General features: G+C 46.4%; 1 protein-coding gene across 1 annotated transcript in view; it reads left to right on the top strand.

Moving 5' to 3' along the window:
• Positions 1-23,350, top strand: part of LOC146355829 (uncharacterized) — a 54,911-nt gene that overhangs the window by 22,873 nt on the left and 8,688 nt on the right. Inside the window, exons 5-8 of the mRNA XM_084829971.1 lie at positions 4,574-5,373; positions 5,665-5,797; positions 14,489-14,983; positions 16,536-17,195. Of these exons, the coding sequence (XP_084686097.1) occupies positions 4,574-5,373; positions 5,665-5,797; positions 14,489-14,983; positions 16,536-17,195 (2,088 nt within the window). The remainder of the gene's footprint in view (positions 1-4,573; positions 5,374-5,664; positions 5,798-14,488; positions 14,984-16,535; positions 17,196-23,350) is intronic.

Genomic DNA, 23,350 nt, shown 5'->3' with positions numbered 1-23,350 from the left:
TCAGACCCTTGGTCCATCAAGCCCAGTACTGCTGACACTGCGTGGCAGCAGCTCTCCAGGGTTTCAGGCAGGCGGTTTTCCTGCTCGACCGGGCGATGCCAGGGATCAAACCTGTGACCTTCTACGTGCAAAGTAGGGGCTCTACCGCTGAGCCCCTTCCACAAGAGAAAAAGTATCCAGCGAGGGCCAATTGCCTTTTCGCTCGTCTCAAAGGGCTGAGGTACCTTTTAGAGCTGATCTAGGAGAGTTGCATCATCTAGCAGCGTAGGACCACTTCCAGACCCAGCGGGCTCCAAGCCGGCCTTTCCCCAACCTGATGCCCTCCAGATGTTTTGGACTTCATCTCCCAGAATTCCTGACTGTTGGCCAGGTTGGGTGAGGCTGATGGAAGTTGAAGTCCAAAACATTTGGAGGGCACCAGGTTGGGAAGTCTGCTCCAAGACATGGGAGAATACAGATGGTGTGGGCAGAGCATGGGCGGGCAACTTGTGCCCCTCCAGATGGTTTAGCCTATGCTGCAACCCCTACTCATTGGCATTGCCAGCTTTATTTTCTGGCAAGGCTCTTGTGCCTTTCAGAGTTGCATGGCATGCAGACATTCAACGGGGGGGGGGGATTTTTTTCAGAGCACCTTATAAATACTACATTTATTGTGGCATAAGCATCTGACAATGTGAGTTCTGACCCACAGAAGCTTCTACCACAATAAATGTGTTCATCTTTAAGGTGTCACAAGACTCTTCATCTTTTTTGAACTTGCAACAGACAGGCTTGTCAGTTTTCTCCTACAATTCCCTCTGGAATTCAACAGGAGAAGCTTCCCTTCAGCTGGGGGGACCTCACCTACTGACTTTCTGCCTGTCATGCACTAATTAAAGAAACAGGAGCCCCTGAAGAGGAAAAAGTGAAAAATCTGCCTCTTTAAACCAGCCTTCCCCAACCTAGTGCTTTCCAGATGTGTTGGACTACAGCTCCCATCAGCTCATCCAACAGGTGCACTGGCTGGGGATGATGGGAGCTGTGCTGCAACACCTCTGCAGGGCACTACATTGAGGAAGGCTGTTTTATGGCGTGTCTGCTTATCTTCAAAACAGCTGGCGGTGGTCTACTGCAGGCATGGGAACTGTGGCCCTCCAGATGTTGGCCTGGAATTCCATCATCCCTCACCATTGGCTATGCTGGCTAGGGCTGATGGGAGTTGCAGCCCAACAACATCTGGAGGACCACATGTTCCGCACTCCAAAGTAATGGCCATGGTGGCCTTGTTAAACCCCCCCCATCTCTCTCTCAGCCTTAGTCCCCACTTCTGTTTTGCAATGTGGGGATAATAAACACTGAGCTACTGTACAAAGCTGTTGTAAGAATTCCTCGTAAGAACGTAAGAAGTGCCCTGCTGGATCAGACCAAGGGTCCATCTAGTCCAGCGTTCTCTTCACACAGTGGCCAACCAGCTGCCCACAGGAAAACCTCAAGCAGGACAGGAGTCCAATACCACCCTCCTGCCCAAGTTTTTATTTATTTCATTTCTATACCGTGCAGTAGCTGAAGCAATGGGTGTACATAGGCATACTGCCTTCGATAGCAGAGTTGGCATACGGCCTTATCATTACTGATGACCTAATCCTCCAGGAATTTGTCAAATTCCCTTCTAAAGCCATCCAAATCGGTGGCCATCACTACACCCTGTGGTAGCGAATTCCACAGTTTAATGCTGCACTGCGTGAAGAAGTCCTTCCCTTTATCTGTCCGGAATCTCCCACTGATCACCTTCATGGGATCACCCCACTGGATTTGAGAGAGGGGGGAAATGTCTCCCTCTCCACTTTCTCCACACCATGCACCATTTTGTAGACCTCTATCACGTCTTCCCTTACTTGCCTTTTCTTCTAAGCTAAACAGTCCTAAGTGTTGTAACCTTCTCTCATAGGGGAGATGCTCCAGCCCCTTGATCATTTTCTTTGCCCCTTTCTGCACTTTTTCCAACTCTGCACTATCTTTTTGAGGTGTGGTGATCAGAACTCTATACAGTGTTCCAAGTGTGGTTGTACCATAGATTTGTATAAGGGCAGTATGGTCTGATGTATGTGAAGGATTTTGGCCATTCAGAATGGCTACATAAAATTATTCTGTTTGATACAAGCTGGCCCCAAACCCCACTGCTGTGCAGTTTACATACCCAGATGCAATCTGTAGGGAAGGCTTCCAAGTGATGTGAAATACAAGACATGTCCAAATTTTAGGGATGTGCGGATTGCATAAATCCGTTCTGTCTGTGTTTCATGGATTGTCAGGCACCCTTGTGGATTTCTCTGACATCCCTGCATCCAACCCTTCATTGAGAAATCAGCTGAGAGGTGCCAGATGCATAGGTTAAAATCACTGAGTTCTGATCTGATTCCTAGAGAAGGCTGGAAAGATGAAAAAAGGGCCTGATGTATTTAAATGCTACACAGTGATTCCTATGTACTCCCACCACTCTTTACCCGCAGATGAGAAATTCTAATCAGAACCGGAAGTGAAGGCTCTTCCTTTTTCAATAATCTCTTGCAGTAAACACATTAGAGAATCCACTTCCTGTCACCCCTTTCTTCCCCACTGGTGGGAAAGTGGCTTTTGAATGTCTGTCTTGAGCCACAGGGGGGATAGGAGCTGCTGTGAAGGACAGATTGTGGCAGGCCAGGAGGGGTGGTGCAGTGTCTCGCAGGGAGAGGTGAGTTTAAAGGGGCATTTTTGAGAGGGAAGGGGGAATAACATTGTGGGAGAGTTAGGAAATGAATTGCTGGATTGCTGAAGAAGCCTTGCCAAATCGTGAAAGAACAGCAAGGCAGCATGCTTCTCAAAACAACCCCTCTTGCAAACAAAAGTAAGTCAAACAACATTATCTACATATGTGGTTGCAAACTGTTAGAGCAATACGGCAATGGAGCCAATTCCCTAGGGAGGTGGTGGGCTCTCCCACACTGGAGGCATTCGAGACGAGGCTGGGCAGCCATCTGTCAGGGATGCTCTGACCTGGATTGCTGCATTGAGCAGGGGCCTGGACTAGATGGTCTTATAGGCCCCTTCCAACCCTGCTATTCTATGATTCTATAAACCATAAAACTGATCCTTTAGCCAGTAGCTACAACTGCAGCAATCAGCTAATGAACAGCTTCACCTGCTGTTTTTGGATATTAAAGGCACAGGAGCAGGCTGGGTTTTTTTTTACCCCTCACTGGTCAGTTGGCAACCGTAGGTTGTCACCTTTGAAAAAAACAAAAAAACCTAGCAGGGCTCCTATGCTTTCCACTTCTTGACAATTTAGCAGGTAAGCTTTTTCCCTCACCAAATCTCCCTGTCAGAATAAACGTCATCTGTTGAATGCCTGCTTGTTGGTGTGGAGGTTCCAGGCACAGGAGGCTAACCAGAAAAATACATTGGCAACCTTAGATGCACTTCATGGTACAGTTTTGCCCTAAGGGTGGAATCTAATATTTAGGGAAATACTTTTTCTATATGAGCTCCTCTCTGGGGAATTCTGATGAAGTTCGGAGGCCTGCTTATTACAGGTGCCATCATCCTCTCAGGTAAAGTTTTCATCCGCACAGACAGGGACTTTGGGGAGGTGGATCCCTGTTTCTGTCATGTCATTATGCCTTTTAGATGGCAGGATACAGCACCTGGCTGTTTCTCCAGGTGTTTGAGCCTTGTGTTTAAGGGGCTGGCTCTTTATGAGCTGTGCCATCTGTGCCTCATATAGTTATACCATACACTGCATTGTATTTAGTGTTTCAAATGTTATTGTGATGTTTTTGTTTTGAAGCATTGTTAGCTGCTTCGAGGACTGTTGGTCCAAAAGTGCAATATAAACTGAAGTGGTGGTAATAACAATACTAGCAATGACAACAATGCCCCATGCCTGCCCTCATCCTTCCGCCTGTAATGTGGGGATGATGATGGCCTGCCTTACAGGGCTGTTGTAAGGATTCCTGAGATAATGTCTATGAACCATTTTGAACACTTGAAGAGGACTCTATACGTTTTAAGTTTATAAGGCAGGAGCTGTCTCTTTGTACTGTACTGTTGGACTTGGTGGTCTTATAGGTCCCTTCCAGCCCTACTATTCTATTATTCTATGTTCTGTTTAGATCAAAGTTGCTAGACTGTAACACCCATTATCCCTGGCCATTGGACATACTGGCTGGAACGGATGGGAGCTGGAGTCCAACAACATCAGAAAGGCCATCAATTTCCCACCCTTGGTTTAAAGAGTATTTGGGGCTCACATGCTCAAAGCTCCCTGCACTTGGAAAGCTAGCCCATCAGGAAGCTCCAGGCTGTCTGTGAAGGAAGGAATATTGGTTGCTTCAGCTGATATGTGACCATCCCATCTGAATATTCTCTCCCATATATATTTGTTTCCCCTTAGGAAAAGCCTGCCTCACTTAATGGGAAGCTTGTTACCTCCTGATTTTTCCTAGAAGGCTGTCATTTAGGAAGGGATTCATGGACTGAATGTGGAGAGTGAATTAACTAACTAAAAAAAAAAAGGACCCTCAGAGGCTGAACGGTTTCTCCTTGGGTTCCAACTGAGCGATGGAGACCTTGAGCGTGGAAGTGAACATGTCTGTGGAAGATGGGGAAGCAGGGATGCCAGTGATGAAAAGGGGGGAGCAGAACACTCCCATGGCCAAACTGGGGATGGATCTGGAGGGAGCGAAAGCCCCACGTGGCGTACATGTAGAGGGATTTGGAGAACTACAGACCGCAGCCTCTCCACAGCAGGTGAAATGTGAAGCTCAAGAGGGGCTGCAGGAGTGCTGGGAAGCCCAGTGGCAGGAGTTCCTGCGGACGCTGCAGGCCCCTCCCTCAGGATGGGGGAGCACACCGACGCCTGCGGAGCCCAGGCCCTGGGATGATGCGAAGGCTTTCCTGGCCTCCTTCGAGCAAGTGGCGTCGGCGTGCCGCTGGCCTCGGGACAAGTGGGCGACCCTCCTCCTGCCGGCCCTCAGCGGAGAGGCCGAGGAGGCCTTCAGCGGCCTCAGCGCCCAGGACAGGGGAGACTACGGGAAGGTGAAGGCGGCCATCTTGGAAGGGGAGGCCATCTTGCGGGAGAGGCAGCGCCAGCACTTCCGGCAGTTCTGCTACCGGGACACAGAGGGGCCCAGAGGCGTTTACAGTCGACTCCGGGAGCTTTGCTGCCAGTGGCTGAGAGCCGAGAGACACTCGAAGGAGGAGATCCTGGAGCTGCTGATCCTGGAGCAGTTCCTGACCATCCTGCCCCAGGAAATGCAGCGCTGGGTCCGGGAACGGGGCCCAGAGTCCTGCGCGCAGGCCGTGCTCCTGGCAGAGGATTTCCTGGTGAAGCAGAACATGGTGAAAGAGGAAGGAGAGGTGAGGGCTCCCTGGGGGTGGATTGAGAAGAGAGTGGATTCCTCCCTTTTTGTGTTTCTGGACTGGTGAGAACACCATGGAGCTCGGTTGCCTGAAGGGGGCCAATGCCCAAGAGGCTCTGTTGCTACCACCATTTTAGATTTTTGCAGCTAGTCCCTGGGATTATGGTGGAATCGGCCTGTGTAAAGCTGCCGTGGGGAAATAATAGATTATGTGATTATAGGAGTAGATTTCAAATGTTTCAGATTATCATTTTCCTGGAATGTTTGTTTGTTTTTACTGCGATTTCAGGAGTCACAGCCTTTGGCCTTCATGGCAGTGGTGGATTCCTCTGAGGGAGGCCAGGTTCAGTCCTTGGACACCTGGAAGAGGCACGTTTGCAAGGCAGCCAAGCAAGCGAGGAAAGAGCATGCAAACTCAGTGGGTAAGGATATGTTGCATCAGAACTGTTGAAGGTTACAAATGTTTTTTTTTTAAATCCCAATGTTTTAAAATAGGACCATTTCTGTTTCTGTCTGACTACATCTAAAGTATGCCTTTTCCATGCTGTTTCCCCCGCACTCTCAGTGGTCGAAATGTCTCTCCTAAAGCTTAGTTGCTGGCAGAAAGAGCTTAAAGCTAAACTATGCTGGTATTTTTTGTACTTTTGGACTCGCTCCTTTTTGCCTTTGGCCCTGCCCACCAATGAAATGGAGCCCCCAAGAACTTCTCCAAAATTGATTTTTGCCCTCCTACCAAAATTGATTTTGCCCTCCTACCAAAAGACTTGGCTAAGTCTGGATCCAACCCTATGTATCTGTTATATTTATTCCACGCCTTTCTTCTCCGATGGGACTCTAGAGGCAGCATACAGACCCATCCTCAAGGGTAGGCATGACTGGGTTCTTGGCAAGGGCCCTCACCCCAGCAGGGGCCCGCTGACAACCCTGTCACCCTGGATTTGCTCCTCCTCCTCACCCTTCCAACCTGCTTGTTCACCTGCCTCTCACTCTGAGCCATACAACAGTAGTGGCGAGGAGGAGGAGCAGTAGATGCCACTCCTTACTTGCTCGCTGGCTATCCAGCAAGCAAGTGGGAGCAGTGAGGAGAAAGAGGACAAAGAGGAAGAGCAGCAGTGACAAGGGCGCTGAGAAGGCAGGCTCACTGAGGAAGGGGGCCCATGGAGGGTGTCTTGCCAAAGGGCCCTCAAAAACCAGGACCCAGCACTGGCAGCATATGTATGATTCCTTGGGGGTCTTCCGTGGAAGTCGCCCATCCTGGCACTGACCAGACAAGCACTTGCTTAGCTTCAGCAAAGCAGCTGCATCTTGTGCCTTAAACCAAGCCTGGCATTCTTTTGTATAAAAACTTCTGTGATTTCTATTGGGCATGTCTGTTTGATAAATAGAGACTCAGAGGTTGATCATGTTATTGTATTTCTTTTAAAATTCTTATTTACGTTGTCTTTCTGTATTGGGCAACCTTTTATGCTAGTCATGGTTATTGTTGTTGTTTTTTCTTTTAATGTCTCTTGATCTTCTTCCTGACTCTTCTCCCTGACTGGGTTACTGCGTCCAGTGGGGTCACCATTTAGCAGTCGCAAAAGACAAATGAACTTTGGAACATGGAATATACGGACACTGCTGGACAATACAGGTAGTGAACGCCCTGAACGCAGGACTGCCATCATTGCAAGGGAGCTGAGACGTTTTAACATTGACATAGCAGCACTCCAAGAAACTCAAACAGCAGGAGAGGGACAACTGAAGGAAGAAAAAGGAGGTTACACTTTCTTCTGGAAAGGACAAGAACGATGAATACATGGCGTAGGCTTTGCTTTTAAAAATGATGTTATGAAGCTCTTGTCAGAAGTTCCTACTGGCATTAATGCACGACTCTCAACCCTCCGAATAAAACTCGCCAAAAACCAGCAGGCAACTATTCTAAGTGCCTATGCACCAACATTAGATGCTGATGAAGACATCAAAGAAAATTTTTACTCCCAACTGGACACCATCTTATCAGAGATACCTAAGGAGGATAAAATCCTCCTCCTGGGCGATTTCAATGCAAGAGTGGGGCGTGATTTTGATTTGTGGCCAGGGACCATTGGGAAAGAAGGAGTCAGCAATAGCAACCAGAATGGAATTCTACTTCTGACTAAATGTGCATAATCTTGTCATTACCAACACACTTTTTCATCAGAAAAATAAATTTAAAACATCATGGAAGCACCCTCGGTCGAAGCACTGGCATCTTCTAGATTATGTAATTGTCCATGCCAGAGATCGCTGCGATGTACTCCTCACTAGAGCCATGATGAATGCTGACGACTGCTGGACAGACGACCGATTAATTTGTTCCACGATGACCATTAAGATTGCCCCTCAACATAGGCTCCAAGGAAGAAAACCAAGGCATAAAATGAACACCCAAGCCCTTCAAGACCCTATTAAGCGAGCCTGCTTTCAAACAACCCTCAAGGAACATCTACCTATGGAAACCCCTGAAAATCTTGAGGAACACTGGAATAAACTGAAGATTTCCATTACTGCAGCCTGTGAACAAACTATCGGATACCGAACTAAGAAACATCAGGACTGGTTTGATGAGACTGATAGGGAGATTGAACATGTTATTGATAAGAAAAGGAAAGCTTTCCAAATATGGCAAAAAGACATCAACTGTGCTACTAAGAAAAAAATCTATGCCAGTGCAAAGGCTGAGGTCCAAAGAAGAACTAGAGAACTTAAGAACACCTGGTGGATAAAGAAAGCTCAAGAAATCCAGCATTTTGCAGATGCCCATGACGCATGGGGCTTTTTTAATGCCACAAAGGCCATCTACAGACCAACAAACCATGGTACAAACCCCTTACGCTCAATAGATGGTGCCGAACTTCTAAAGGACAAAGTGTCTATTACACTGCGTTGGAAAGAGCATTACCACAACCGCCTTAACCGTAACTCTATTGTGGCCGATGAGATTTTCTCACAAATCCCACAAAAACAAAGCAGAGATGAGCTTGCAGTATCCCCTAGTTTGGAGGAAGTCAGTAAAGCCATTAACCAAATGAAAAATAATAAAGCTAGTGGACCCGATGGGATCCCTGTTGAAGTTTTTAAAGAAGGTGGGCCTGAAGCTACACAACAGCTTCACAGGCTCATCAAAAAAATCTGGATGAGGGAGGAGATCCCAGCAGACTTCAGGGATGCCATAATTATCACTCTCTTTAAAAAGGGTGATAGAACAGATTGTGGAAACTATCGAGGCATCTCCCTTCTAGCTACGGCAGGCAAAATCCTGGCAAGGATCCTCGCAAACCGCCTTCTACCTATCTCAGAAGATATCCTCCCTGAATCCCAAAATGGCTTCCACCCTTCCAGGGGGACAGTGGATATGATCTTCACCGCACAACAGCTCCAAGAAAAATGCAGGGAGCAAAACCATCCCCTGTACATGGCATTTATTGATCTGACTAAGGCCTTCAACACTGTAAATCGTACTGCTCTCTGGACCATCCTTCTGAAAACCGGATGCCCTAATAAATTTGTGAACATCTTGCGGTTCCTCCATGACGACATTACGGCAACAATCTTGGATAACAATGGCTCTCAAAGTGATCCATTCAAAGTGGGATCAGGCATTAAACAGGGATGCGTCATTGCTCCAAGCTTATTCGTTATCTTCATCGCTATGATTCTACACCTTGTTGAAGGGAAACTTCCCACTGGTGTAGAAATTATATATCAAACAGATGGAAAACTTTTTAATCTCAGTAGGCTGAAAGCAAAAAGTAAGGTAATTACGTCCTCTGTCACAGAACTTTGATATGCTGATGATAACGTAATCTGCGCACATTCAGAGGAAAATCTCCAAACTATCCTAAACATCTTCGCAGAAGCATATGAAAAGCTCGGCCTCTCGCTTAACATAAAAAAAACCAAAGTGCTTTACCAGCAAGCACAAACCAATCCCTCTGTAGCACCATCAATCCAGCTTAACGGTGTGATGCTGGAAAATGTCGATCACTTTTCTTATCTTGGCAGCCATCTCTCCACAAAAGCCAACATCGACACTGAAATTCAGCATCGCCTGAGCTCTGCGACTGTAGCATTCTCCCGAATAAAGCATAGAATGTTCAAGGATCAGGACACTTGCAGGGAGACCAAAATGCTTGTTTACAAAGCCATTGTAACTACCAGCCTTACTGTACGCCTGTGAAACATGGACCATCTATAAACGCCACTCCCAACTTCTTGAAAAATTCCACCAACGCTGCCTCCGAAAAATTCTGCAAATTACTTGGGAAGACAGATGGACTAATGTGAGCGTACTGGAAGAAGGAAAGACCACCAGCGTTGAAACAATGATTCTCCAACATCAACTTCCCTTGATCAACCATGTTGTTCGAATGCCTGATTATCGTCTTCCAAAGCAGTTACTCTATTCCCAACTTATGAATGGAAAACGGAATATTGTTGTTGTTGTTCAGTTGTTCAGTCGTGTCCGACTCTTCGTGACCCCATCGACCATAGCACGCCAGGCCTTCCTGTCCTGCGTTCTCTCCCGGAGCGTGCTCAAGTTCATATTCATTGCATCCGTGATGCTATCTAGCCATCTCATCCTCTGCCGTCCCCTTCTCCTTTTGCCTTCAGTCTTTCCCAGCATCAGGGTCTTTTCCAGGGAGTTTTCTCTTCGCATTAGGTGGCCAAAATATTGGAGCTTCAGCTTCATTATCTGTCCTTCCAATGAGCAGTCAGGGTTGATTTCCTTTAGGATGGACTGATTTGACCTCCTTGCAGTCCAGGGGACTCGTAAGAGTCTTCTCCAGCACCACAGTTCGAAAGCATCAATTCTTCGGCGCTCAGTCTTCCTTATAGTCCAGCTCTCACAGCCATACATTACTACTGGGAAAACCATAGCTTTGATTAGACGGACCTTTGTCGGCAAGGTGATGTCTCTGCTTCTTACTATGCTGTCTAGGTTTGCCATAGCTTTCCTCCCAAGGAGCAAGCGTCTTTTAATTTCATGGCTACAGTCACCGTCTGCGGTGATCTTGGAGCCCAAGAAAGTAAAATCTGTCACTGCTTCCATTTCTTCCCCTTCTATATGCCAGGAAGTGATAGGGCCAGATGACATGATCTTAGTTTTTTTAATGTTGAGTTTCAAACCAGCTTTTGCACTCTCCTCTTTCACCCTCAACAAGAGGCTCTTGAGATCCTCTTCGCTTTCTGCCATTAGGGTGGTATCGTCTGCGTATCGGAGGTTGTTGATAATTCTCCCGGCAATCTTAATTCCGACCTGTGATTCATCCAACCCGGCGTTTCTCATGATGTACTCTGCATATAAGTTAAATAAGCAGGGTGACAATATGCAGCCTTGTCGTACTCCTTTCCCAATTTTGAACCAATCGGTTGTTCCATCTCTGGTTCTTACTGTTGCTTCTTGACCCTCGTACAGGTTTCTCAGGAGACAGGTAAGGTGGTCTGGTACTCCCATCACTTTAAGAATTTGCCACAGTTTGTTGTGATCCACACAATCAAAGGCTTTAGCGTAGTCAATGAAGCAGAAATAGACGTTTTTCTGGAATTCTCTTGCTTTCTCCATGATGCAGCGAATGTTGGCGATTTGATCTCTAGTTCCTCTGCCTCTTCGAAACCCAGCTTGTACTTCCGGTAGTTCTCGGTTCGCATACTGCTGAAGCCTAGCTTGTAGGATTTTGAGCATCACCTTGCTGGCATGTGAAATGAGCGCAATTGTGCGGTAGTTTGAACACTCTTTGGCGTTGCCCTTCTTTGGAATTGGAATGTAAACTGACCTTTTCCAGTCTTGTGGCCACTGTTGAGTGTTCCAGATTTGTTGGCATATTGAATGCAGCACTTTAACAGCATCATCTTTTCGGATTTTAAATAGCTCGGCTGGAATACTGTCATCTCCGCTAGCTTTGTTGTTACTAATGCTTCCTAAGGCCCACTTGACTTCACTCTCGAGGATGTCCGGCTCAAGTTCAGTGACCGCACTATCATGGCTATCAGGGACATTCAGATCTTTCCTGTATAGTTCTTCTGTGTATTCTTGCCACCTCTTCTTAATCTCATCTGCTTCTGTTAGGTCCCTGCCTTCTTTGTCCTTTATCATGCCCGTCTTTGCACAAAACGTTCCCTTGAGATCTCCAATTTTCTTGAAGAGATCTCTAGTCTTTCCCATTCTGTTGTTTTCCTCGATTTCTTTGCATTGTTCATTTAAGAAGGCCTTCTTGTCTCTCCTTGCTATTCTCTGGAACTCTGCATTCAGTTGGGTATATCTTCCCCTTTCTCCCTTGCTTTTCGCTTCCCTTCTTTCGTGAGCTACTTGTAAAGCCTCATCAGACAGCCACTTGGCTTTCTTGCATTTCTTTTTCTTTGGGACGGATTTCGTTGCTGCCTCCTGAACAATGTTACGGACCTCCGTCCATAGTTCCTCAGGCACTCTGTCTATCAGGTCTAATCCCTGAAATCTATTCCTCACCTCCACTGTATATTCATCAGGGATATGATTTAGGTCATACCTGAACGGTTTAGTGGTTTTCCCGACGTTCTTCAATTTAAGTCGAAATTTTGCAATAAAACGCTCATGATCTGAGCCACAGTCAGCTCCAGGTCTTGTTTTTACTGACTGTATGGAGCTTCTCCATCTTTGGCTGCAAAGGACATAATCAATCTGATTTCGATATTGACCATCTGGTGACGTCCATGTGTAGAGTCGCCTCTTGTGCTGTTGGAAAAGAGTGTTTGCTATGATCAGCATGTTCTCTTGGCAAAACTCTATTAGCTTTTGTCCTGCTTCATTTTGTACACCAAGGCCATGCCTGCCTGTTATCCCGGTGATTTCTTGACTTCCTACTTTAGCATTCCAATCCCCTATGATAAAGAGGACATCTTTTTTTGGTGTTAGTTCTAGAAGGTGTTGTAGGTCTTCATAGAACCGATCAACCTCAGCTTCTTCGGCCTCAGTGGTTGGGGCATAGACTTGAATTACTGTGATGTTGAATGGTTTGCCTTGGATTCGTACTGAGAACATTCTATCGTTTTTAAGATTGTACCCCAGTACTGCTTTTCCCACCCTTTTGTTGACTATGAGTGCTACTCCATTTCTTCTAAGGGATTCTTGCCCACAATAGTAGATATGATGGTCACCTGAATTAAATTCGCCCATGCCTGTCCATTTGAGTTCGCTGATTCCCAAGATGTCGATGTTCAATCTTGCCATCTCATGTTTGACCACCTCCAGCTTACCTTGATTCATTGATCTGACATTCCAGGTTCCTAAACAATATTGTTCTTTACAGCATCGGATTTTCTTTTCACTGCCAGACACATCCACAGCTGAGTGTCCTTTCGGGTTTGGCCCAGCCGCTTCACTCTTTCTGGCGCTACTTGGAAATACCCTCTGCTCTTCCCCAGTAGCATATTGGACACCTTCCGACCTGAGGGGCTCATCTTCCGGTGTCATATCTTTTAGCCTTGTGATACGTTCCATGGGGTTTTCTTGGCAAGAATACTGGAGTGGGTTGCCATTTCCTTCTCCAGTGGATCACATTTTGTCAGAACTCTCTGCCATGACCTGTCCGTCTTGGGTGGCCCTGCACGGCATAGCTTATGGCTTCACTGAGTTACGCAAGCCCCTTCGCCACAACAAGGCAGTGATCCATGAAGGGGAAACGGAATATTGATGGACAGCAAAAGAGATTTAAAGATGTTCTTAATGCTAATCTAAAAAAATGTAACATAAGGATTGAGAACTGGGAAGCTCTAACTCATGAGCATTCCAACTGGAGGTCAGCCTATATTAAAGGCGCTATGGACTTTGAAGAAGCACGAGTACAGAGCAAAAGGGAGAAATGAGCTCAGCGGAAGGCACATCAAGCAAACTTTCACCGTGACCGCCTTCTACCTGGAAACCTATGTCCTCACTGTGGGAGGCTGTGTGGATCCAGAATCGGCCTTTACGGCCACCTGCAGACCCACTGCTAGAGATTAATGTGTTTATTGACCTGTCTTCTATGAATCTGTCTAATCCTTTTAAAGAGTTATCTATATAGACTCTATCTTTGGAAGACAATTTTACTCAGTCATGAGTGATCGCTATGATGATGATGATTTTTTTTTCTTTTAATGTCTCTTGATTATTAAGTTTGAAAAAAGAGATTACGGGTACAATGCTATGCGTGTTTAGACAGAAAAAGTCCTGCAACTCCCAGCATGCCCCAGCCAGCCATTACTAAAATATTTATTGGCCACCTTTCAGGGCAGGAGCCCTCCCAAGGCAGCGTAAAACAATAAAACAATAATAACCGATGTGGTATTAAAAATGGTAAAAAGCTGGCTGGGGCATGCCAGGGAAGTTGAGGGACTTTTTTCTGTCTAAACGTGTGGCCTAAGGCATGACTTTAGGGTGCAATCCTATGGGGATAGGCAGCCGCCTCCAATCTCGGAGGTGAGTGCCATTCCAATGCAGGGCAGGAGAAGCACGGAGGGGATCGTTCCCTCTGTGCTTCTCTTGCCCTGCATTTTTGGTCAGACATCTGATTGCGGCTGTCTAGCTGCGGGAAGGCAGAGTGGGGGAGGAGGAGGCTGGATGACACATTGGATGTGTTGTCCCAGAATTTCCACCTTCCCTGCCCTGGAACGCCCCCCAGAACGCCCTGTTTTGGCCGCTCCTTGCTCCTCTTCAGAGCGTACGCATGGGGCTGTTCGACGCAGCCTGTGAGGCAGTGGGGAAAGGGGGGAAGGTTGCTTCTCCAGGAACCGACCTTGTAGTGCAGGTTCCAAGATCGGTTCCTGGAAAACCAGATATCCTATGGCCGTCTAGCCACTGACTAGTGGCCATAGGATTGCGCCTTTATTCATTCATTTATTTATTTATTTATTTTTACTGTACTTTTAAACTGCCCAATAACCAAAACTCTCTGGGTGGTGTACAATTCATTAAAAACATAATACAGGCATTAAAATAGAAAAATAAAAAACAGTGCCAAATAAAACCAAGGTTGCAAAAGCATTGCAACATCATAAAACCAAATGAAAAACAACCGCAGAATAGAGTCCTAAAAGCACTAAAAACAGTTCTTAAAACACTCTGCTTGTTCCTTCAGGTGACAGGTGGATACAGGAAAACAAAGTGGAGGATTTTCGTCAGGGAGTTTCTGAGATGGTGGCAATGGAGAAGGAGTTACTGGAAAGAGGCAACATCTTCCAGTATTATGAGGAAGCCACAAGGCGGATTCAGCCAGAGTCCGAGAAGGAACAAGGAAATGTTGTGGAGAAGACTGTGACTGAACCCCTTTCCTATTGGGAAGGGCGCTCTCAAAGAAAAGGGACCACAGCCCAGGAGAATATCTTGCATGGTGAAGGAGAAATGTTGCATAGGGGCCTTGGAGGATGCTCCAGGTGGAACTCAGACATTACGATTGTTCACACTGTCAAAAAAACAGGGGAAGGGCCGTACCGAGAGGAAACCTCCGGCAAAAAGTCAAACCTTGCCGCAAATGAGAAAACCCACCTGGGAGAGAAGGTGCATAAATGCGCCTATTGTGGGAGAAGCTTCTGTCACAGCACAGGCCTCGCAGCACACGAGAGAATCCACACTGGTGAGAAAACTTGTCAATGTTGGGCCCTAAGCTCCACTTGCTGAGCAGGGGGATTCCACAGTGTTTATGCCAGGGGTGAAGAACCTCAGGTTTGGGGGCCAAATCCAGCCTGGCTGGGGTCACTATCTGGCCCGCTGTGGTTCCCCAGATAGCCAAACGCCCTTTCCCCCAACCACCAATCGTTTGGTGGTTGCCTGGCTTTTGCGTGGGTTTTCCCCGGTTCTAAAAGGTTGAAATGCCTCTTCCTAAAGCTTCGTTACTGGCGGTTAAGAGCTTTAAGCTAGAACATGCTGGTATTTTCGGCCATGCCCCTTCTGCCTTTGGCCACGCCCACCACTCAAATGCGGCCCCCAAGAGCTTCTCCAAATTGGACATTGGCTGCTGGGCTGAAAGAAGTTCTGCACCCCTGCTTTAAGCGGAAGGGATGGGGAGGTTGAACTGGGGCCCCAGAGCAGGACCATAACTCAGTAGTAGCGGAAGATTCACAGCTTCGGTACCTGGTCACTCCAGTTAAAAGGATTTCTGGGTAGCAGCGCTGGAAAAGATGCTGTGCCTGAGCCACTGCCAGTTGGAGGGTGGTGCCAAGCAGAGGGCTCGTAGCGGTACCACAACTCCGTCTTTTTTTCCTTCGCAGATGTGCTGCATTAAGGAAAAAGATGGAATTCAAGTTGGCCTTTGATGTGTCAAGCAGGCCTATGGCACATAAGTTTTATTCAAGCAGGCTTTGGCGTGTAAGCGGGTCTGTTGGGTTGGGTACTGTTCCTGTTCTGTTATTGCTGAGTTTTGTATTTTGATGCTTTGTTTGATTACTGTTTTAATCAAGTTTCATTTATGACTGTAAGCTGCCTTGAGTGCCGTTTTTCTTGGTAGAAAGGCAGGGTACAAACAAATAAACAAATAAGGGATGGGGAAACATAGGAGGGTTACAACCGGAAGATGCTGCCGACTGGATGAACTGAAATGTTCTGGGAACGAGACAGTGTGATTGTGCGGTAAACACATCATCTGGAAGCCACCGCAAGAGGCAAGATCAGGGTAGGGAGACCAATATAAGGGGGCTTCACATCTGCAAGTCACTGGTTGATGTCATGGTAGGGTGAGGTGAGGTGAAAGTACTACATATAGTGTTAGATCTGTGAGGGTACCTGCAAGTCACCACTTGATGGTGTAGATCAGGGTGTGTTGAACCTCAGACAAAATCCGGCCCTCTGGAGTTCCCCAGTTGGCCACGTCCCTTCCCCCTGACCTCCAATCGTTTGGTGGTTTCCTGTTTTTTGCATGGGTTTCCCTCATTTTCAGAGGTTGAGGTGCCTCTTGGAAGGCTTAGTTACCGGCTGTAAGAGCTTGAAGCTAGAGTATGCTGGTATTTTTGGTATTTGGGTCCTGCCCCTCTTCCCTTTGGCCCCGCCCACTGCTGAAATGTGGCCCCCAAGAGCTTCTCTGAAATTGAATTTTGCCCTCGGGCTGAAAGAGGTTCAACACCCCTGGTGTAAATTGTCAGCTCTTAGAGCAAGGAATTTACATCAAAATTCTCTCTCTCTCCCTATGAAAGAATATCTAGGAGCGTTTGAAAATGAGGGGTGTCGCCTTCAGCAGGATACACCAGTGCAACTGGAGCTAAGAGATGCATCACTGAGAAGAGGCAAAGTTCTTCGGTGTGGTGAAGAGGGAGTGAGGCTTGGAGGTCCGCAGGCCACCCAGCTAGGGAGGAGCACAGATGGAGTTCTTCCCGGTAAGGGAGGTAACTTTGGGTGGGAAGAAAGCAAAGGCCACCAGAGGCTCCACCACTGTCACTGTGGAAGGAGCTTTAAGCACCGTTGCAATCTGAAGGCGCATGAGAGAACCCACACCGGCGAGAAGCCGCATAAGTGTTTGGACTGCGGGAGGAGCTTTGGCAAGGGTTCGACCCTCCGGGCGCACGTGAGGACTCACACCGGAGAGAAGCCATACATGTGTTCAACGTGTGGGAAAAGGTTTACGACCCGATCGGGCCTCCTGACCCACGAGAGGATCCACACGGGAGAGAAACCCTACAAGTGCTCGGACTGCGGGAGGAGCTTCATTCAGAAGTCGTGCCTTCTGGCGCACGAGATCAGTCACAAAGGGGAGAAGTCGTACACTTGCTCGGACTGTGGGAAGAACTTTGGGCATAGCTCAGGCCTGCGGGTGCACAGGAGGATCCATTCGGGAGGGAGAACTGTGGAAAAGCTCTGACTGTGAGAAAAACTGCTAAGGAATCTGCACAGCTGTGGAACTCTCTAAAACAGGGTGTAGAACTTCAGCCCCAGGGGCCAAATCTGGCCTGTCTGCAGTCCCAATCCCCCCTCCAGGATTCCCCAGATGACCATGACCCTTTCCCACCCTTCCCTTGGCCCCGCCCCTTCCCTTGGCCCCGCCCCTTTTCACAGCCACCAATCATTTGGTGGTTTCCCCACTTCTGTGCCATTTTCTATCCCTTCTAAAAGGTTGAAATGCCTCTCCTAAGGCTCTAAACAAAACTATGCTGGTATTTTTGGTGTTTCGGCCCCAGCTCCCTTTTGCCTCTGGCCCTGCCCACCACCGGAATGTGACCAGTGACAGCTTCTCTGAAATGGAATTCGGTCTTCAGGGTTAAAGAGGTTCCATGCTCCTTTTTTACAAGCGTGGCATCTGAAATGCCTTTCCCCCAATGACGTGATCAGTGGGATTTTGTGGTGTTGCCCTAGCTGGACTATACCACATTAGACTCCTCATATTTGATTTCTCCCCATTGGGGTGGATGGGGGACAACACCTCTCTGCACACAAAAACCTAGCATGTCAGACAGAACTTTTCTAGCATAGCCTTTCCCCTGACAGGCTAGCTTGCTCTGTGCAGGGAATATTTAGAAAAAATAAGCTATAATACCAGAGAGATCAAGCATGTGATTCCCCCATCTGTAATGGGGTGGTACAGTCCAGTAAGGGCATGTCCTATGCAATCTTGCTAGTCATGTAGAGGGGTCCTTAAATGGGGTATGGAATTACCTAGGCTGTGTGACACAAGAGAGGAAAACCTTTAAAAAGGGGGCAGGGAGAGAAAGAGTGTGTGCACGCATGTGTGTTTGTGTGTGTTATCCCCTTATCAGCAAAAAAAAAAAAAAAACTGAGCAGGAGCGGGCAGAGGGTAGATCTCTGTTGGTAGATCTCTGAGTAATTTGCAGTAGATCAGCAAGGATGTCTGGCTTCCATTGGTTTAACAATAGCAGCACAAAATGACTCTCCTCCTGCCTTAAATTATACTGCTGAAACGAAGAAAGCCTGGAGTAACCTGGAATGGATTTTTGTATGGAACGACTGTGAAGTCCGTTCAGTTCTGGTACTCAAAGCAAGTTCCAGGGCTCAGAATTCTTTAATTCTAACTATATATCTTTTGCACCAGGCTCCGGTTGGTGTGTCTTGGGGCTCATCTAGTAAAAAAACACACAAAGTAGATCCTGCAAGTATGAAGTCTGCCCATGAGCATCTTGGCCAACTAATCTCTAATCTGGCTGTTGAAAGTGGTCACATAATCTTAGGGCTTCTCCACATGGGTCTTTTATCCTGTGACTGAGATTGGTTCCCCATGGAAGTTTACAGATCCTTTATATGATGCCATCAATGGCTTAATTTGAAACGGAAATAATAAGCTAATAAAAAGAAGTGAATTTGTCTGTGTAAAAAAGAAGTGGCTATAACACTCTTTTATTATAATGCTATAACAACAGTGCCATCCAGTGGCTGTATAATGAAACATATAGAACTTGCAGATAAAGGGGGGGGAAGCGCACGTAAAGCACTGACCTTAATCCTGCAAAGAATCCGGAAGCAGAAGCCTTGGTAAAATCGTGGGATAAAAAGCCTCTGTGTGGAGAAGCCCTTAGAGGGGTCTAGCGGCTGGGAACAATGACAAAATGTGACCTGACTAGGGTGTGACAAATGTTGGTATAGTTAGGTTTATCTGATCGTTAATTTTCAACCTGCTCCCTATATACTATATTCCACCACACCCACTTGCCAAGTCATGCGTATGGCTGTTCCAGATTTCCCCGAATGCTGTGTTTTTCAAGATAATGTTTGGAGGCTGTTGGCAAGGATGACCATGTAAGGCCAGGTTCTGATGGAAATTACCGGATGATAGGGACAGAATTCTCGGTGGACTATCCAAGGGTTAAAGCAGAGGTGCAGAACCTTAAGTGCCAAATCCCGCTTGCCCAGAGTCCCAATTTGGTTTCCCAGGTAGTCACACCCCCTTTATTTTATTTATTTAAAACATTTGTATCCTGCCCTATATCATTAAGATCTCAGGGCAACGTGCAGATAAAATCAATTTAAACAGTACGAAACAATGAATAATTTAAACAGCTAAAAGCATATTAAACCATTAAACAAACTAATACCAATTAGAAAATCTAAAACAATAAAACAGTTAAAACAGTGTGCAAGTTTAGGAAATTCAATTAGCCCTCAAGGGCTTCAGTGAAAAACCATGTTTTAACTTGGTGCCGAAATGAAACCAATGTCTGTGCCAATCGGGCCTCCAAGGGGAGGGCATTCCACAACAGGGGTGCCACAGGAGAAAAGGCCCTCTCCTATGTCCCACCACAGTGTATGTCTCGCACTGGTGGGATGCAGAGGAGGGCCCTTCCAACAGATATAGGGAGAGTCGCTCCCTCAAATATCGAGGGACCCTTTCCCTTGACCACTGATCATAGGGTGATTCCCTGGCTTTTGTGCAGTTTTTCCCCCATTCTAAAAGGCTGAAATGCTTCCTCTCAGGCTCAGTTACTACAGTAAGAGTTCGAAGCTAAAATATGCCGGTATTTTTGTTTTCTCACCCCTTGCCCCTTCAGTCCCGCACATCACTGCAATGCTGCCCCACCTGCCCCTGCCCCGAGCTTCTTCAAAATGGAATTCAGCCCTCAGCCTGAAAGAGGTTCCTCACCCCTAAGTTAAAGTCTTTTGGCAAGAACTATTAGATAGAAAAAGAATTATGACAGTGTGCAAGTTAAGTGTGTGTGTGTGTGTGTGGTGGCGGGGAATACCAGTATCATATTAGTGGGAGATATTCAGGAAGTGGTTGAAAAAAGGGAAGATAATACGTTCATACAGTATCTCTTGAGTGTAGCCACAATTTATTTTCATTTGTTTCTTAGATTTATAGTCACCTTTCCTCCCAAGGAGTTCAAGACAGCATACATGCTTCCTTCCCCCTGATGCAGACATTTTATCCTCATAACAGCCCTGTGGGGTTAGGCTGAGAGATAGTGACTGACTCAAGGTCACCCAGTTAACTTCAAGGCTGGGTGCGAATTTGAACCTGGGTCTCTATGGTCCTAGTCTGACACACTAACCTCTAAGATGGTTTCCCCCATTCTGATGCTCTGCGGATATTTTGGACTTTAACTCCCATCAGCCACAGCCAGCATGGCCAATGGCCAGGTATTCTGGGAGCTGTAGTCCAAAACATCAGAGGTTAGATCCAACACCTGCCTTCTGTGAGAGGGAAGTCCTTCTGCCCAATTTTGGAGGACCCTTGCTCCCCCCCCCATATGCCACAGCTCACCCCATTCAGCAGGGTCTCTCGACTCCCTGTATTTCATTTTTAGGGGGTTCGAGGGGTGGGAAAGTCCACTTTTGCCAGCATGGGTGATCCAGCTTTAATCTGCATCCAACCCTTGTAGGTTGGGAAAGGCTGCAATAAGGTGTAGGAACAACCAGACATTTGTGACTGAAAAACACTCTCAGATCATGTGGCCATTGTGGAGAATGCCAGGAGCTTTCTTAAACTTCAGCCTAGTTCTCACTGAAGTAGTAAACCTGTGTTTGGGATGTACCACTTCAGACTGCGGCAGGAACTTGGCTGACCAAATGCTTCTCCATTAAAAACAAAACAGCCCTATATGCAGAAAATTAGCAGGTCAAGAAGCTTAGCTTTTTCCCTGATACACTAGTTGTCTATATGCAGAGGATTTAAAAAATAATGTTATGTTTTGGCTAGGGGAGCATTCAGAAACACGAACAATCAGCCTGAAGCTGTACATCTCTGACATACATTTACCCCATCTGTGATCACTAGGCCTTAGCTGGAGCCATATCTCTTTTGACAATTTTGCAATAATATGGTGCTGTTTTATTTATTTATTTTTGGAGAAACTGGACACAAGAAATCCCACCCCCACCTCCCCCCAAAATGAATGTAGCGAAAGAGAGTATGTGTTTGGCCTTATATTGAATTGTCATATATAGAATATTGTATGTTTTTTTCAGGTTAAGCTCATTGATAGACATCTTTGTCTCTATAAAAGGACTGTGATGGGTGATTAAACTCTGTAAGCTGTTCTTGTAACTCTACTGCAAAGAAAGACAAAGTTTAGATTAGTAAAGAAGACAGTAAGATGTGGCCAGTTGTACATATGTCTTCAGGCCAGCCTTCCCCAACTCAGCATCCTTCAGATGGGTTGGACTACACTTCCCATCATCCCCAGCCCATGTGGCTATCATCCCCAGCCACCATAGACCCTAGGTTGAGGAAGGCTGCTTTATGCAATAATAAAGGCCCTTTAAAATACATCCACCGAGACGCAACCAGACATGCCACTTTGGAAGAGTTCCTTTGGCTATTGGCAGAAGCTTTTTGGCAAGAGGGTTGGGCTTGAGCTTTACCTGGGAACATTTTATTTTCTTATTCACCTTTATATCTCGTGTATCCACCCAAGGAATGCACAAAAAGAAGAGGATAAAGGAGGACACCAATTTGCATTATGTTTGCACGCTATATGCATAAGTGTAAATTTAGAATTAATAACTATAACTTAAATAGGAACATAAGAAGAGCCCTGCTGGATCAGACCAAGGGTCCATCTAGTCCACCATTCTGTTCACACAGTGGCCAACCAGCTGCCCACGGGAAACGCATAAGCAGGACATGAGTGCAACAGCACCCTCTGCAAGGCCCCAGGCCTGAACCAAGCTGTTAGTAGTTTTAGAGTGGCTTAGATGCCCCATAATACTTTCTGACTTTGGTTCAGAAGGCTGCTGTTTTCCCTAACAGGCCTCTTGATTTACCAGGATGAGTCAAAGGGTGATAGTCAAGCACATTCCATACTAATGAGTAGAGTGTCTATTCAAGATGTGCTTGGGAAGCAAAGTTTGTCTTAAAGCTGCAAGTGGCTGTGCTGGGAACCAAGCACAGCTAGTCTATGCTGGGAATGAATGCTAGTGGAGCTTGCTAGTGTTGTGCTGCCTCACTGCTAACATGTATGGTATAAGACCCATTTTACCCCATGGCTCTGGGTTCAGAGAAGCTGTCCGATCCAACCATTATGTACGCCTGTGTGCTGTAAGTTACTCAATAAAGTACTCCTTGTACATAAATCTAGATCTGATTTATCACTATCTTGGCACCTCTAAATTAAGAGTTCGAAGCCTACTGCAGGGGCAATACACCCTCCCACCCATGTTCCCCAGCAACTGGTGTACATAAGCATACTGTCTCTGATACTGCAGGTAGCATCTAACTTTCAGGACTAGTAGCAACTGATAGCCTTCTCCTCCATGAATTTGTCTAATCTCATTTTAAAGCTATCCAAACTGGAGGCTACACTACAACTTGTCATAGCAAATTCCATAGTTTAACTGTGTGCTGTGTGAAGAGGTCCTTCCCTTTACCTGTCCTGAATCTCTCACCAATCAGCTTCATTGGGATGACCCCACTGGGTTCTAGTTTTATGACAGAGGGAGAAAACTGTCCCCCTATCTGCTTTCTCCGTACCATACATACCTTTGTACTTCTCTATCATGTCTCCCCTTACTTACCTTTCTTCAAAACTAAACAGTCCCAAGCATTGTTAACCTTTCCTCATAGGGGAGTTGCTCCAGACCCTTAATCACTTTAGTTGCCATTTTCTACACTTTTTCCAGCTGTGTGTAGGGATGCTGGAGAAATCCGCAATAGAATCAAAGGAGTTCAAATTTCTATGAATCCGACCTGCGGATTCCACAGTGGACTGGCTTTTCCTGAGTCGTGTGGATTCTGCAGAGGTGTGGACCAGTTTTTTTGCTTTCTTGAATTTTAAGCAAATTCAGTTGTAGAAAAAAACATGTTTTTTTTTTTAAAAAAACCAGCTGAAAATGTGCATTTCCCCCATAGGCTAAAGCACGAAAATGCTTATTTTGAAGGGATTTGCACATTTTTGTGAGTGCGAATTTGCAAGTGTGAATTTGCGCAAATGCAAATTTGTGCAAATTCGGGAAATTGGGAAAAATCTGATACCCTCAATGAATAGACAGTGGAACAGAAGGCACCTGACAATCTGTGAAATGCAGATGGAACAGATTTTAGAAAATCTGTCCATCCCTAGCTGTACAA

Source organism: Heloderma suspectum, chromosome 2 (assembly GCF_057233095.1).
Source record: "Heloderma suspectum isolate Gila_16-S chromosome 2, 16-S_ref, whole genome shotgun sequence".
In the NCBI taxonomy this organism is placed as follows: domain Eukaryota; kingdom Metazoa; phylum Chordata; class Lepidosauria; order Squamata; family Helodermatidae; genus Heloderma; species Heloderma suspectum.
The sequence above is the reverse complement of the archived record's forward strand: the minus strand, read 5'-3'. Positions and strand labels throughout refer to the sequence as shown.